General features: G+C 53.0%; 1 protein-coding gene across 1 annotated transcript in view; it reads right to left on the bottom strand.

Annotated features, from left to right (window-relative positions):
• Nucleotides 1-175: 175 nt before the first annotated feature.
• The window catches only part of DNAH2 (dynein axonemal heavy chain 2), an 87,503-nt gene continuing 70,787 nt past the window's right edge, over nt 176-16,891 (bottom strand). Inside the window, exons 63-85 of the mRNA XM_060134044.1 lie at nt 14,482-14,646; nt 13,662-13,787; nt 13,375-13,523; nt 13,233-13,299; nt 12,949-13,099; nt 12,548-12,696; nt 12,222-12,355; nt 11,923-12,067; nt 11,642-11,841; nt 10,050-10,176; nt 8,349-8,535; nt 7,991-8,139; nt 7,681-7,864; nt 7,255-7,445; nt 3,093-3,284; nt 2,738-2,922; nt 2,295-2,523; nt 2,060-2,211; nt 1,823-1,937; nt 1,159-1,335; nt 987-1,061; nt 681-831; nt 176-535 (exon numbers count right to left, since the gene is read on the bottom strand). Of these exons, the coding sequence (XP_059990027.1) occupies nt 381-535; nt 681-831; nt 987-1,061; nt 1,159-1,335; nt 1,823-1,937; nt 2,060-2,211; nt 2,295-2,523; nt 2,738-2,922; nt 3,093-3,284; nt 7,255-7,445; nt 7,681-7,864; nt 7,991-8,139; nt 8,349-8,535; nt 10,050-10,176; nt 11,642-11,841; nt 11,923-12,067; nt 12,222-12,355; nt 12,548-12,696; nt 12,949-13,099; nt 13,233-13,299; nt 13,375-13,523; nt 13,662-13,787; nt 14,482-14,646 (3,555 nt within the window). The 3' untranslated portion in view covers nt 176-380. The remainder of the gene's footprint in view (nt 536-680; nt 832-986; nt 1,062-1,158; nt 1,336-1,822; nt 1,938-2,059; nt 2,212-2,294; nt 2,524-2,737; nt 2,923-3,092; nt 3,285-7,254; nt 7,446-7,680; nt 7,865-7,990; nt 8,140-8,348; nt 8,536-10,049; nt 10,177-11,641; nt 11,842-11,922; nt 12,068-12,221; nt 12,356-12,547; nt 12,697-12,948; nt 13,100-13,232; nt 13,300-13,374; nt 13,524-13,661; nt 13,788-14,481; nt 14,647-16,891) is intronic.

Consider the following 16,891-nt stretch of genomic DNA (forward strand, 5'->3'; position numbering starts at 1 on the left):
CGGCCCTGCCCATTCGTTCAACGCCACGCCTCCCCTCCCTCTCAAGACCTCCCACTTCCCTTGCTCCTTTCCCGGTCCAGTAGCTACTCATAGGAACTCTCATTCTCCGTAAGGCCTGGGCTTCCTCCTTCCCCAAACCCCCAGCATCCCATTGAGAGACTTAAGGCTTGTGGTTGTGGGTGTTTTAATGCACTGAGCTCCAATACAATTCTCCCACCTTTATGGCTAGCACAACCAGATATTACCAGGGCCCCCTCAGACGACAAATTCAACCAAGGTCAAGGCCAGAGTGAGGTCCAGCGTCTGTCCGAGGTGCATTATCAGCCTTGGCTCTTAGAGTCCTCGACCCTCCCTCAAGCGGTGAAGAAGGGGAGGTCCTCTCAGTTATCCAGGCTCATGAGTAGAGCAGTGCCCCTCTTGATCCAATGATCAGATGTCATGGTCCCAGAGCGGAGGTCGATGCCAATGACAAACGATGCGCGCTCTGAGCTGCCTGCCCGGTTGGGATAGTAATAGCAGGGACAGGAGTACATGCCTTCGGGGAAGGAGAGGAGAAAGAGTCAGACCCTGGAGCCTCTGGCAGAGCAGGGCAGGAGCAAGTGTGGGGGAGGGGTGGGGCAGAGACTGGGTTAGGATCCAAACTAGGGATGGAGCCGGCAAGCTTGAGGGCACTGTCCCACCCTTGGCACTCTTCTTGCGGCTCTCTGTAGGCCGGAAGTGGATCGTGGGCATGAGGCAGACAAGCTGCATGGGCTCTGCCTCCACCAAGCAGGAGTTCTTCCGGTCCCAGCCAGCACCCTCCAGGTATAGGCCCCGAACCCAGACACCATCCTGGGGAGACATGGGGGCAGGTTGGGGGGAAATCTAGACCCTCAGTTGCCAGCACCCCTGTCCTGCAACCTCTCCTTTCCCACCTTTGCTCCCAGCACCCTCCTTCTCCACCAGAACCCCCTCTGCTCGGAACCCCGACAACATCTGGCTCCCACCTTGGGTGGATACACTAGGTTGCTGTCGTCCACAGTGGAAACAATAAACTCCCAAGAGAGGCTGTCCACTGAAATCTGGGGATTGAAGGTGAGAATAAGGGAGGACCCCCAAAGAGGAGAGCAGATACATGTCCCCAGCAACCATCCCCGCCACACTTTCCACATTGCTCACATTGTTTTGGCGAGCTGAAGACTGCAGGACAGCCGTGAGGAAGCCAGTGGGAAAGGTGAAGCCAGCCAGCCAGAAGATCACAGGAGGCCGTGTGCGGCTGGCCCACAGCTCAAACTGTTCCACACGCATGGCCAAGTCCCGGGTCCATGAAGCCAATGGCTTTTGTGAGGGATATGCCTGGAGGAGGAGAAGGCAGTGTGTGTTTAGTCATTCACTTATTCATGCATTCAAATCCTTGTTTCAACACCTGGAGCAGCTATAAGAAGAATATATGCTGTCAGCCCCTGTTCCCCAACCATAGATCGGCACAGCTCTCCAAAAGCCAACTCCCAGGAAAGAAGCATAAAATGACAACTATTAACAATAGCACCAGTAATATTAACCAGTTACCATTAATGAAGCACCTTCTAGCATTGTGCACAGCACAGGGGATCCTTGAAACATCCTTGGAGAGGCTAGGAACTTACCCTGAGTAAGTTTCTAACTAAATAACTTTTCAAAGTCAGTAAAGGGCAGAGTCAGATTTCAACCTTGAACCTGTCTGGCCCCAAAGCCCAGGCTCACTGCTTTTTGCTATATGCTCCCTTAAAACCAGGAGGTCGCCGGCCCAGGGGTGAAAGGAGAGTTCATTGTTGGATTAGGATCAACAGTAATGTAATCTTGCCTTTCCCCAGAGTGGAGGGACGTGGGCATCAAAGATGCAACTGAAAACCTCTTCCAGGCTTGTAGACATGACGATGAGGCCCTGGATGCCTTTTTCTAGGTCTGTCAGTGAGAACCTGAACAGGGTAAGGTGGAGGGTTAGGGATGGGGTGGGCCTGGGAGAGCCATCATAGGCAGGGAGTGAAGGCCTTTCCTCGTGCTCCCCCACCACGTTCCACAGAACCGCCCTCCATCTTACAGGATGGTCTCCAAAAGCTTGTTGTATCTCTGAATCTCCTGAAGAAGCACCACATTGAGTGGGGAGGGGTCCATAGCCAGCAGTTTTCGGGTCCTTTCATAGTCGATCATTTCAGGGATCTTCTGTTTCACATCAGCAGCCAACTCAAGGACCTGCCGAGGCAGGAGCTCTGAGCTCTGATGCAGACCCCTCTTCCTCACTGCTTTCCCTCCCCCAGGTGTCCGTCTGTCCTTACCTTCTCTTCCCGGCTCTGGTCTCCGGCCCTGCTGGGTGTAATCTGGGGTTGCAGGGAAAGCAGAGTCTCAAAGAGAGTGTGTGCCTCAGTGATCTGGGAGGCCACATCTGCATTAGGGTGCTGGCCAAAGGTCTCGGGGGGGTCCATGCCGGGCAACATGCTAATGTACTCCTTGTATGAGGCCAGGCTCCCATCCTTGGGGATGAAATAGGTCTCCAACACTGACAACCTGGGGAGCCACCGCATAATTATCACTGTGTCGTGGGGACTCTGGGGCTCCCATGCCAGGCCGAGACCCCATTCATCCAGCTCCCTGCTCTTGCTCCAGCCCCCGCCCCACAACCCCACAAAGCCTGCTTCTCCCATGTTACATTCTCTCCTCACACACTTCCCCTACCCCCAGTGCTGCCCACTGCCCCCACCCCATTCAGCGCCCCCCTCACCTGTAGGAGGGGGTTGACAGAGCCTGCTCACAGAAGTAGTCGTTGATGTAGGTGGTGAGCAGGCGCCGGTCCCAGTCGTCCGTGACGTGTCCGCCATAGTTGACACCAGCGATGAGGTATTTGAGCGCATCCCAGGGCGTCTCCTCGTACTCGTCCAGGTAGAGGCTCAGCAAGTTCTCTGACACCTGTGTGTGGGCCCAGCCCGAGCCCCCAGCCCCACACACAGTTATGGAAGGAACCCTTCCAGGGGCGCTTTAACACAGGCTTCCTGTCAGTGGCTATTCCTGCAGGGCAGCCATGGGGCAGGAAGTGTAAGGAGACAGGGCTGGGATGAGGGACCCTGGTTAGCACAAACCTCAAAGTCGGAGTCATTGAAGCCACAGATGATGTTCCAGCCAAGTTGCAGGAACTTTCTGCGTTCAAGTAACACAGAGTGGAAGAAGCACAGTGCAAACAGCAGCTTCTTATACTTGGAGGGTTTGGAGCAGCGGGAAAACTGTGGTTCTGTCATCAGTTGGTAAAGACGGGTCATGTTGGCCTTTAGGCCCTGGGGACAATGAAGTACAGAGGTGGGATGACATGCATCTTGCTTGGCCCTGCCCCTAGCACCGTCGTGTACAGTTGTGGAGGTTGCTCACTGCACAAGGGCACTGGCTGAAGGGATGAGTGGAGGCTGAAATCCAGCCCTTGAGCTGCATGCCAGGACGTGCACTCATTCACGGGGCTGCGTGCCTTTCTCTAATTCACACACAGGCACTGTATGGACTAGGGGCAGCCCTGTCTTCTTGTCTCCGCCCCCCCGCCTTTTGATCCCCTCAACCACGATGTTCTCAATGGTGGGTAGGCCAACTCAATTTGGAAATGCCAGAAAATACGAACAGAAACATAAACGTGCACTACTGATGAACAAAAATGTACACAACTATGGGCAAAGGGTCAGTAGATAGTGTCTCATCAAGGAGGAATGTTCTATGTGATTGGATTTATCAGGCTTCATGAACAGGTTGGGATTTGGCCTAAGTCTTACAAATGGGAAGGATGTGACGAGGCTGAGAGGAGGGCCTTAGTTTCCCAGAGATGGGAAGAATTGAAGGAATAAAGGCACAAAGGGGAGATAAAGTGAGAAGAGAAGTCTAACTGAAATCAAGTGCAAGTGCTCAGGTGGGGAAAGAATGGCCATGAGCAGATGGAGTGCAATAAGAAGGGCAGTTTGAGCCGTTTGGACCAGATTCACCAGGTATCCTGGAGCCATTTCTGTCTTAAGTACGACAGTGATACGCTGAAAGAGTATTTTAAGAAGACTCATATATGATGGACAGAATAGAGCAGGGAGAAAACAGAAGTAAGAACATTGGATAACCAATAACAAAAAGAAAATATTATTAAAAAAATACCATTTATAACCATCATCAAATTATGTAAAATACCATGAAACCACCGAGTCCTAACCACTGGACCACCGGGGAATTCCCTTTACACATCTTTATAGCAAAACTTACAAAACTTTATTGAAATAAAGAATAGGGACTTCCCTGGTGGTGCAGTGGTTTAGAATCCGCCTGCCAACGCAGGGGATACGGGTTCAGTCCCTGGTCCGGGAAGACCCCACATGCTGCGAAGCAACTAAGCCGGCGCGCCACAACTACTGAAGCCCGCATGCTGCAACTGCTGAAGCCCGCGCGCGTAGAGCCTGTGCTCCACAACAAGAGAAGCCACTGCAATGAGAAGCCCGCGCACCACAAGGAAGAGTATCCCCCGCTCGCCGCAACTAGAGAAAGCCCGTGAGCAGCAACAAAGACCCAACACAGCCAAAAAAATAAAAAATAAATGGAGAGACCTACTATACTCATGGATTGGGAGGCTCAATATCCTAAAGATGATGATTTCCCCCAAACTGATCAATAGAATTTTTCTGGTGAAAACTTGACAAGCTTGTTCCAAAATTTATGTTGGAGAATAAAAGGTCAGGAATAGCCTGGAGAAGGACATTGGTGAGGGGACTTGCCTTCCCAGCTATCAAGAATTATTATAGGGCTATATAGTAATTAAGACAGTGCACACTGACCCCAGGATAAACAAGTTGACCAGTGAACAGAATAAAGGGCCCAGAAACCCATCTGTATATATATGACATGATTGAGACATTTAACAAAATTGGAATATATAATACATTTAGATTAAAAGAGTGTATCAATTTACTGAAGTTGGCAACTGTGCTTGCAATTATATAAGAAAACATTCTTATTCTTAGGACTGAGCCCTTTACACTGACATATACTGAAGTATGTAGCAGTAAAGGGCCAGGATACATGCAATGAACTCTCAAATGTTTCAGAAGAAGTGTGAGTGAGGAGAGAGCGAAAAACAGAGAGAAATCAAATGATAAGGCAAGTGGGACAAAATGTTAACAACAGATGAATTTGGGTAACATACATGTGAGGGTTCTTTGTACTATTATTCTTACAACTTTTCTGTAAGTTTAAAATTATTTCCAAATAAAATACTTTTAAAATATTGGCCTCTTTGTCTGCTTCCAAAAGAAATCTGGTTGCACCAACTATACCCTGAATGTCCTACTTTCTCTGAAGGTTTGGTGGATCCCAGGAAGGTTCTGCATCACCAGCAAGCAGCATTTCACAGAAGGCTCTCCTGGGCTGAGCTAGAACAAGGCCCTCTCCTCTGGTGACCCAACCACGGCAGAGCCATCCTCTCTGACTCCTCTCTCCTCCTGGGTTTTGCTCCAAATCATCATTGCCTCCACGCTTACTGCTTATCATGCCGACCTAGACAGCACCCACCTCAGGGCCAACACATCTCTACCCATCACAGAGGGTGGGGCTCAGCCAACAGAGGGCCCACGGGCTACCAAGCCACACACCTCTCTTAGAAGGCAATAAGAAAGGCTCTTAAAAGATGAACTAAAAAAAAAAAGTAATGTTTCTTTGGCAACACATTTCTGGACCGTTTGACATTTTTAAATGGGAGTACAGAATACTTTTGTTGGCAGAAAAGAATATAAATAAAAATCAACTTTAAACATATATTCTAAAAAAACTAGTGGCGCCATTAACAAAAATGGGATGAGGAGATAATCTACGTGGAGGATGACTTGTTTAGAGAGCGTGGGATTTATGGTGCTGGTGTGCCGAAAAGAAATGCTTCGTAACCGGATGGAATTCAGACCCTGCAGTGAGTTTGATACTGGAGCCAGAGATGGGGATTGGGGTTGAAATCAGGAAGAGGACAATTTCTCCATCAACTTGTGAAAGGAGGAAATGTAGAATGAGGACAGGACAGGACGAGAAAGAAACACAGAAGTAATAAATAATGTGGCAAGAAACAGAGGGGGGACCAGGAGTGTGTGTCGGGGAAACCAGGGAGAGGGACAGTCAACTATGCCAGCTGCCTCCAGGTGGTCAAAAAGGATTTAATGATGAAAGACATCCACACACCTGTGCATTCATAGGGTCCTCATTTATTGAGCACCTACTACATGCGTGTCCCTGTGTTAGTCACAGGGTGAGCAAAACGGTGAGGGGGAAAAAAAGGCATGGCCTCTGCCCTCTTCTTGGAGCTTACAGTCTAGAAAAGAAGTCAGGCATCAGCCAGGATCACACTAATACGTGTAAAATTCCCCACAGTGGGAAGACCAGAGGGAGTGGTGAAGGTTTTAGGAGTGTTACCTAGACATGGAGGTCAGAGTCTTCCTGAGAAAGTGCTGGTGGGGCTGAGACCTGAAGGGGCAAAGGAGGGGACGGGGAGGAAAGCAGGGAGGGCAGCACATGCAAAAGCCCCAAGCAGGAGAATACAGGGTCTATCAAGGAAGAAGAACAAAGCAATTTAAAAATCAAGGTGTAGGTAGAGCAAAGAAAGTGAAGGGGAGAGCGGCGACCGACAAAGCTGGGGAGGCGCCCACTGGGGCATGTGAATAGGGTTTTGATCTTGATTAAAAGCAATGAAAAGTGACTAAAATAGTTTTAAGTAGGAGGTAAATGGGTAGGATGCAGCAACATGATCAGATTTTAAATCTGCAATTCACTGATTGCATTCAATGGTGACCTTATAATATTGGAGATAAAATTTTCAATAGAGTTGGAGGGAAGGAAGGAGAAAGGCCGGGAAGTGACATCAGGGTAAGAATGTAAGGAAATGTCAGGAGGAGGAAGGGTCTGAAGGGTCCAAGCGCTAGTTATATACACTTCCTTTGTCTCCATTTCCTACCTGTAAAATGGGGGCGGTAGTATTTACCTGATAGGTGTGTGTGTGTGAAATGGATTAATAAATGTAAAGCATTTAGAACAATGCCTGGCACATAATAACACTCAAGAGATGTTAGCTATTACTATTATGTTCTAAGAGTTTGGCACACAGAAGAGGGAAAGGAGGTGAAATTTTTTAGAGGACAGCAGAATCAAAAAAAGCCATGTTGTTGTTAAGGTTAAACCCTCTCTCTGAGGCCTGGAAGATGAAAGGTAGGCCAGATGGCATGGTCGCTGCTGGCTGTCAGCTGCCCATACCTTTGGCGGCTCTGTGGTCATCTTGATGCTGGCCTGCAAGATCGAGATAGGGAAGTCTGGGTGGGGGCTGGAGCTGAGCCAGAGGCGGAAGGAAGGGTGTGGATCCTCCACCTGCAGCTGTTCCACCAGTTTGTCCAGGTTAGGCATCCATGACAGCGACAGGTGGCAGTTGGCCAGGAACACCCAATGTCCTGCAAGGAGATGCTGGATGCAGTGGGAACCATTCCCTATGCCCCACCTGTCCCCCCACTTTCCACCTGATTGTGTGTGTGGTGGCTGGGAGAGATGGGGTCCAAATGCTCAGGTGCCGCCCCTGGGGCCTTCTGGAGAAGTGGGAGCTGCAGTTACAGCAGGGCGAAGGAGGTGGGAGGTGGTGGGCAGTCGGGCCAGGGACACAGATGGGGGCAGAACAGGATGGATACTGACCCTGAACCACACCCTCTCGGAGGAGCCGAGCCGCGATGGGGGCCTGGCCCTGGCCCAGAGACAGGGCATGGAAGCGCTGCGCCATGCCTGTGTGCTCTGCCAGCTGGAGCAGGGTACTGGTGGGGTCCACGCCGGGGGACAGGATAAATATGAGTGGGGTCCGCGGGGCTGAGTCTTCCATCACCTGCCGGCAGCACAGGGCGTGGGCTCAGGCAGAAGGCCGGGTGAGGCAGTGGGACAGAGATTGAGGAAATGCGGGCGGCCGCCTGGGACAGGGAGAGGGAGGCGGGAAGGAAACCAAGCCACTGACCAACTTCATGTTTAGCACAGGCGGCTCAATGAAGCGGGAGCCAAGGTTGGAGACGATGAAGGAGGTTACGCAGGACGCCACGCGGTCCTGGCGCAGGGAGCGAACGATCAGCATCCGTTGCATTTCATTGCAGGCGTTCTCCCACTCACCTGGGGGTGAGGTGAGTAATCGCAGGGAGAGTGAGTCGGGAAGAGCTGGGAATGTAAACAAAGGGGCACCTGCAGGAACGCCGGGTCAGGAGGCAGATGCGCTGAGGGAACTTGGGAGAGAGAGGGGAGGAATTAGAGAGGGAAGAGCGGGCACGCGGCTGAACGAGGGCAGGAGAGAGGCAGGAGAGGGAGGCCTGGCGCCCAGGCACCTGGCAACATAGCCTTCTCCGGGGTGGCACTGGTGTACCACAGGTTCCAGTCACGAGGATACTGTTCAAAGGAGTTCATGAGCCCGTGGAAGTTGGTCAGTTTGTCCAGCTCTGTGATGTTATCCCAGTAGGCGTCTGCGAGCCAGCTGGTACAGGGGTTATCCATTTGGCCCTCGCGATCCAGGACCTGGGGGTGGGAGGGTGGCGAGAGGAGAAAACGATTGACCGGGAACACCCCAAAAGGAGCATTATCTCTTTTTTCAAGGTGGAAAAGCCATGATGAGTATTTCATGAAACAAAATGAAGAAATAAATACAGGAATCTGAGGTGGATCGGAATCCACCTTTACTGGGGAAATAAGTGGGGGGGCGGGGGCGAGGGTGGGGGCTAGGTCTCTGAGACGCCGTGCGGAGGTGCCACAGTCCGAAGTTAAGAAGCGGGCGCCCTCTGGTGGTTGCCTGGCAATAATGCCTCTTACCCGAATGATTTCAATTGCAGCCTCACCCTTGAGAGAAGCACAAACTAACTGTTCACTCACTCATTTACCCTTTTTAACAAATATTTGTTGTTCACCAACTATGTGTTTGAAGCACCTGGGACACACCACTGAACAAAACAAACACCTCTGCCCTTGAGGAGCTTATTTTCCAACATGAGACAGCGGATACTGAACCAAAAACATAACAAGTAAATTATCTAGTACGATAAAGGTGGCAGTGCCATGGAAAAAGAGAATAGGTTGAGGAGGATAAGGCAGATTGGAAGTGCTGGGGGGTAGTCTGAAATACTAAATAAGAAAGTCAAGGAAATCTCAGTGAGGTGAGATTTAAATCAAGACTTGAAGGAGGGGAGGGGGAACAATTTTCTGGCAGAAGGAACAGCCAGTGCAAAGGCCCTGGGGTGGGATATGCCTGCGACAAGAGGAGGCCTGTGCAGCTGGAGTGGACGGAGTGTGGAGCTGGGCAGCGGGGGATGACATCAGTGATGGGGCATCCATTTTCAAAGAACCTCTCTGGTCGCTGTGTTGAGAGACTAGGGGTGGCAGAGGCTCTTGCTAAAATCCAGATGAGAGGTGAAGTGAAGGTGGCAAAAGGAACGAAACTGTTGTCCAAGGAGGGTGTGCTGACGGCTCAGGGAACCGTGGTATGGTTGGCAGCTTTAAGGGCCCACCTGAGGTGCACGGTCATGGATTTAAAGTGAGTCCAGTCGGTGTGGGCATGTTTTTCTCCAGTCAAGCTCAGCTGCATGTGTCACACTGGGACAGAGGGGAAGGAGAGCTGGATCCTACCAGAGCGGTAGCTTCAGCGAGCAAATGCCACACCGTGCCGGGGTGGGGGGGTGGGGGTGAGGGGGGGCGGTGTGCAAAGGGGCTGAGGGTGTTGACAAGGGAGAAAGTGTAATGGTGGCCACGAAATTAGGCTGGGGAAGGAGTGGCCTGAGAGGCAGTGAAAGAGTGGCCAGCTCATACCAACCAGCTGGTCACAGGTAAGGGGCCCAAAGCCCCGCCTGTAACTCAGGCAAGGAGGCACAAGGCAAGTCACCCCCCGCGGCCCCCCCCCAGGAGCTTTTCAGGCGCCTGCTCCTGCCAGCGTCCCTCCGCGCACATGCACTCGCTGGAGCCTCAGGCCTTACCCTCTGGGTGTGGAGTCCATCCCCAGCCTTGTCCGCCCCACCCTCGGATGTGCCCTCCGCTCCACTCACCACGCCCCCGCGCAGAAAGAAGTTGTATTCATCCATGTTGAGTTTGCCGGAAGTCTCCAGGATTTTGGCGCACATCTGGAAACTGAACAGTAGCTTGTGGCGCTCGAAAAGGGTGCGGCAGGTGTACCTGGGAGGGACAGGGGATGGGGGGGCGGGAGGTAGGGTACTCAGCATGAATGCTTCCTGAGAGAGGACCGGACCATCACACAGCCCTACACAGAAGGAGGGCCTTACTCAGCTTCGAGTCCAAACCTCCTGTAAACAGCCAAGCATTCGGGGCACTAGAGAGAGGACGTGGTTTTCCCAGAGTTTCCTCAACAACGACTGGACCCCTGCTATGTGCCAGGTACTCTGCCAGGTCCTGAAGACACAAAGATGAACAAGCACGGTCTCTGTGCTGGAGGAAGTCAGGTAGAGTGGGGAGGACAGGCGAGAGGCCATCAGCACAGGACGTGATGAGTCCTATACAAGGGTGGCAGCCCCCACCCTGCGTGGAGCGGAGCTGCCTGGAGGTACAGCTGAGTTACCGAGTGATTGGCAGAGAGGAGAGGGAAGGACGCCAGGGAGAGCTCAGAGCACAAGCGAAGCAGGCAGTGGGGACGGGAAAACCAGGGCGTGCAGGCCGGTCAGCGGTGCTCAGGCATCCAGCGTAAGGAGGGGAAAGGTGAGGCTGGGAGGCAGGTGGTGGCCAAGGCATGGAGGACTTTGTGGCCATTGGACACGAAACCACCACCAAAGAGTGTAAACCGGGAGTGGCATGGCCAGATTTCTGTGTTTGAAAGACTCACGCTGGCGCCTGCAGGAGGACAGATTAGAGAGGGACAGACTTGGAGGCAGAAGGACCTGTTGGGAGCCCGTTGGGGAATTCAGAAAGAAAGATCACGGCGGCCTCCACTGAAGTGCAGTCATGGCACTGGGGAGACTCGGGTGGGGTGGGGGAACAGTTTGCAGAAAGAATCATGAGCAAAACCTGGTGACTGATCTGAGGGGTGAGGGACAGCGAAGAGTCAGGAACATCTCCTGGCTTCTGGCTTGGGTGCCTGGGAGGCCGGTGTTGGTGCCACTCAGGGGTGTGGCCCCGAAGAAAGGGGGAAGCTAACGAGTTTGACGTGAAACAAGCTGAACCTGAAGGCTCTGTGGGAAGCCCAGGCAGAGGCGTCAGGAACCTCGCTACTCAAAGTGCGAGCCACAGACCAAGAGCCGCAGCTTCACCTGGAGCTTGTTAGAAATGCAGGCTCCCAGGCCCCAGCCCAGACCTACCGAATCTGAGTCTGCATTTTAACACGATTCCCAGTGCGTCGTGGGCACGTGAACCGTTTGACAAGTGCTGGTATAGGAGACGGTCCTACACACAGGGCTAATGCTCAAGGGAGACCTGAAGAGAAGGTACACTGGGACAGGGACTAGTCAGCCCGTGGATGACGGTTAGACCCCGAACGCGGACGCCACCCAGGGGAAGTGCGTGGAGAGAGGAGCAGGGGGACAGGAGCGGTGGCGTGGGGCAGCACGAAGGCACAAGTAGCAAGAGGCGTCGGCGTAGAGCCACTGGGCCTCCCGCCGAGCTCGCGCGGCGCGCGGGGCGGTGCGCAGACCTGTAGACGGCGTAGGTGTGGTACTCGTTCAGGTAGTCGATGCGGTCCTCCAGCTTGTTGCTGCGATGGCTCTTGTCGATGCTGAGGATAAAGAGGCTGATGTAGGCGTCCAGCGAGAACTGGTACATGGGGTCGATGCGGCCCATGTCGTTGAGCACGAAGAACAGCACCGAGGCCCGCTGGGCGCATGGGCGGTAAGCCTGTGGAGGGGGCGGAGTCAGGGCCGGAGGGGCGGGGGCTCGGGCAAGGAGCGGGCTGGGCCGGAGGGCGCAGGGGCTCACCTCGCGGGCCAGGTCGATGTTGATCTCCGTGGTTTCGCTGGTCTCTAGCTGCTTTGTCACCTCCGTGGCGGTTATCTTGGAGGTCCGCAGCGTGTTCACCAGCTGCACGTCGTCTAGCAGGGAGCCTGTGGCCTCGTTCAGCAGCCTGGAGGGAAGCCAAGAGGCACGTGGGTGGAGAGGCTTTAGGGGTACTGGGCTGGGGTCGGGGAGCGGGGAGACGCCCCCATCAGCCCCCCGGGGCTGTAGTCTGGCCTGCGAGCAGACGAGCGGGCCGCGGGTGGGGGGAGGCAAGGTCTCACCGAAGGATCTCGTCCTCCAGCTCCTCGAGCTGCCTCTTGCCAGCGGCGATATTGACGACCAGTGAGTCCTTCTGCTCTTCCAGCTCCGGCCGCTCCTTCCGGACCACGACGCCCAGCAGCTGGGCCTCCAGGCCCTGGGATCGCCAGGACTCGTGGTGAGAATCCCACCGCGGTGACCTTTACCCATTTCGTCCCTTTACCCCTCTCACGCCCCGCATCCGCATCCGCAGGTGCCCGACACAATCTTAGCCTTTTCTCAATCCTGCCGGGCTCTACAGCCCTCCCGGGTTCACCCTAGTTCAGTCTAGGCATCAGCCCCCACCCACCTGTTCTTTGACGGCAAAGTTGACAATGGTGGTCTTGGCTGAGGTCTCTGGGCCGTAGTGGGGGTTGGAGAGCTTGGTGGTGATGTAGAATCGGAAACTGGTATTGTATTCCACCTCCTTATCTCCGATGCGCATCAGCAGGTGGCCACCTGCACCCACAGGAGGGTCAAGGGAAAGGACCCCACGTGACCAGGTGTGGGCTGACCCGTTGTTCCCCAACTGGAATCCAGTAGCAGCGACTCAGCCTGCCCTAATGTCCCTGGCCCAGGGCTGTCTGAATACAGGGACAGGTAAGTAGAGGACACAGCCAAAGGCCCAGCCCTTTCTTCCCCTGTGTCCGACTCGGCTGGGCTCTAGGATTTGTCCTCCAGACCAACCCCACAATAAGCCTGGGCCCTCACCAGTTCGAGCTACAGATTTGTTGAGCACAGGGTTGAGTGTGGGGTCCAGATATTCCTGCACGTTCTGGAGCAGTACTGGGTGTCCAAACTGGATGGCCTTTTCTAGGACTCGAAGGTAATCGCTCATCTGCAGATCGATGATCTGTAGGCCCTAGAGAGCAAGGAAAAAGATGCAAGAACTGCTGCAGGATCCAAGGGGGGTAATGGCCTGAGGGAAGGACCTCAGGAAGAGTCAGGCTTGGGAAGAGAATATAAGGGGACAAATCAGTCCCCCAGCCTTATACCTGACTTCCTTCCATGTTCTTGATCCATTTCAGGGCCTGGGCCTGAGGATCAATCATCAGTGCCCACCTGAAGGAGGAAGCGTGAGTCAGAAGACAGGCTCTCTGCCCTTACTCAGCCTCGTGCTCCCAGCAGCACCCTTACCTGTTGCCACGGGTGACAATGATGCCATTCTCAGTGGAGAAGGCATCCGAGGGCAACCCTTGGAGGTTCCAGTCCCGAACTTTGGTAGGATTGGACAGGAATTTATCAAAGGTGAAGTGGGGTGAGCAAGGAACTTGCAGCTCCGAGATCTGGGTGAGAAGAGCCCCAAGCTTCAGCCTGGAGATCCGAGCCCAGCACCCCTGCCCCTTCCCGACATCTCTGTTACTCCCAAAGGCCACAATCTCAGAGCCCACGAGCTCACTCATCACGCCTAAGCCCTGCCTCACCTTCCTGATCCAGATTTGTTTGACGATCTCATCCCGGTAGTTGGTCAGGAAGGGTCCCATGTAGGACAGGAAGGCAGCTGCCAGGAGACAGTCTCCCACCAGGTAGCCCAGATCCTCCTCCAGGCCCTGGAGGACAGCAGGGGAGGTGTAAGGCTGCCTGGGCCCCCAGCCTGGAGACATCTGGACTGCTCTGAAGGCACTCTCCTCTGGACACTAACCAGATCAGAGAGTTTTTGCCTCTCCTAGACCCTTGCACCCTGAGAACTCTAACCTACTCTCACAACTTTTGAGTTCCCCATCTTTTTTTCCCTTTTCTTCATATTTGGGCCACACCATCCAGCTTACAGGAATCTCAGTTCCCCAACCAGGGATCGAAGCCGGGCCATGGCAGTGATAGTGCCGAACCCTAACCACTAGGCCACCAGGGAACTGCCTTGAGTTCCCCATCTTTAACAGCAATGTTTATTTCTTACGATAAGGCCTAACCCTCTTGTGAAGCCAGGAGCTCACCGAGGGTAGAGACGAGATGCCCCAGCTCGGTTTCAATCTGGCCAGTGGGCTATGTCAAGGGTCCTCGTGTGTGCTTTCCAGCCCTACCTAAACACAGAAGCAGATCCCCCACGGTACAAAAAGTCTCTCCTTCTACTATTCTCACCAAATGTCAGGAGGTGGAGGGGAAGAACTCCCATGCCCCATTCTTGGATGTCCCTTCACCCAAGTATCCCCATTTCCCCCGCCTGTCCCTCAACCTAAATGGGACGGGAGCTCTTGGCACTGGTGGGCAGGGAAGGAGGACAGCCAGGTGGTGCAATGATCTCACCTTCACCGTCTCCTCCCATCGGGCCTTCTCGCCAGCCAGCCCAGACACCAGCATCCCGGCTCGTTCCAGCTTCACCTCCATCTCCTCGGACTTCTTGCGAAGCTCCTCCTTCTGTACCAGCTTCTCATCGTACTGTTTCTTCAGCATCTCCAGTTTCCCGGCCACCTGGGAGGGATCAGAGTACAGGGATCAGACACGGGGCTTGAGGCCAGATTGCCCTGGCTTCGGATCACCAGTCTGCCGGGTTGTGGGAAAATGAACCTCGGGGAAAATGATCTCCTTGAGCCTGTTTCCTCACGTGCAAAATGAGAACAATCAACACCTGCCCTACAGGGTTGTTGTGAGGAGAAAAACAAGATCAAATGTGTGTGATAAGTTGCGTTTTCTTTCCCATCCCTCCACCACCCTTTCCTTGAGCCTGGAAACTACTTGGTAACGGACTCAAGGCTGAGTAGGAGACAGACCTCTCGTAGCATAGTGATAAAGCACACAGGATGTGTTGGCAAGAGAGGACCAGATAGCACAGAAATAACGGCCACTCCGTGCCAGAGGCCACACCTAAGGTGAGACCTTGAGAGAGGAAGAAGGAGTTAGAATGAACCCAGGAACTCTTGGAGGGAGGAAGAGGGAGTCCATTCAGGAAAAAGGCCCAGGTCCGAGGTCCCACCGAAGATGGGACCTGGGAAGAGCCTTACCTCTTAGAGAAGCCTCCCTCACCTCGACTCATTGCCACCCTGTGGGCTCTGCTGAGGTTGGAATATATCACTCAAATCTTTTTTTTTTTTTTTTCTTTTTGGCCGTGCCGTGCGTCTTGTGGTATCTTAGTTCCCAGACCAGGGATTGAACCCGTGCCATTGGCAGTGAAAGCACAGAGTCCTACCCACTGGACCGCCAGGGAACTCCTTATCACTCAAATCCGAAGTCAAGAACTGACTGTGTGGTGATTGTTTTGTAATGTTTAGAAATATCGAATCGCCATGTTGTGCACCTGCAACTAACATAGTGTTGTAGGTCAATTATACTTCAAACAAACAAACATAAAAAAGAAGTCAGATCTGTGATTACCAAAGGCAAAAATAGGGGGTGAGGGAGGGGAACTGGATGAGGCAGTCAAAAGGTACACTTTTCCCGTTATAAACTAAATAAGTATTAGGGATGTAACAAACATGATTAATATAATTACACTACTGTATGTTGTACATGAAAGTTGTTAAGAGGGCAAATCCTGAGTTCTCATCACAAGGAAAAAGGTTTTCTTCTTTTTCTTTTCTTTGCCTCTATATGAGATGATGGGTAGTCACTAAACTTATTGTGATCATCATTTCATGATGTATGTAAGTTAAATCAATGTGCTGTGCACCTTAAACTTACACAGTGCTGCATGTCAATTATATCTCAATAAAACTGGAAGGAAAAAAAAAAGAACTGAGGGCTTCCCTGGTGGTGCAGTGGTTGAGAGTCCGCCTGCCGATGCAGGGGACGCGGGTTCGTGCCCCGGTCCGGGAGGATCCCACATGCCGCGGAGTGGCTGGGCCCGTGAGCCATGGCCGCTAGGCCTGTGCGTCCGGATCCTGTGCTCCGCGGCGGGAGAGGCCACAACAGTGAGAGGCCCGTGTACCACACACACAAAAAATAAATAAATAAAAGAACTGAGTCTTTTCCAGGACCCGCTATGTGTGCCTGACTGGCGAACAGTAATCGTGTCTGTGAACACACCGTGTCACCTGTTCTCTTCATGAAGAGGAACGGGGGGCTGGCCTTACACTAAGTGTCTGCCACAGGGTGTGCACACGATAAACATTAGTTCTCTTTCCTGCTGCATCCCCACTGGGAGAGGCAGTCTGCAACCGTGCAAGGAGTGCTCCGATCACTGCCCCACTTTCCTGAGTGATGGCTGTAAGGATAAATGTGGGTTGCAGCACAACGCCTACTGTGTAATAAGCAAGCAGGACCTGGGCTCAGCTATTGAGGTTGACCTCCGAGAACTTGGGAATGGGAAAGGGAGCTCTCCAAGGAATATTTTTTAAGGCAAAGTGGAGATTCAAAATGTCACCCTTGAGTGACAGGACGGCTTATAGGTCAAGCCTTGGTAGGAATCTGTTGGAAGCCATTAGCATCTAAAGAAAGAAGGTGTCACTCAGTGATCAGCTGGGCCACTTGGAGGCTGGGGACCTACAGGGAAATGTAGGTCCCCTTGCACACGCGTGTTGGGTTATCTGGCAGGCTCTACCGCGTGACCCCTGTCATCAGGTTTACGCGACCACCTCCGTGCGCTGAGGCCATGCTCATCAGCAACACTCTGATTATAATTTGGCTTCCCATGGAGACTGACTGGTCTCTGGGGAGGCAGCCAGCCCACATGACGGATCTATATTTCATTATTTATTTTGCGTGTGGTGTTGTCTTCACT

The sequence above is a fragment of the Lagenorhynchus albirostris genome, chromosome 20 (genome assembly GCF_949774975.1).
Source record: "Lagenorhynchus albirostris chromosome 20, mLagAlb1.1, whole genome shotgun sequence".
NCBI lineage: Eukaryota > Metazoa > Chordata > Mammalia > Artiodactyla > Delphinidae > Lagenorhynchus > Lagenorhynchus albirostris.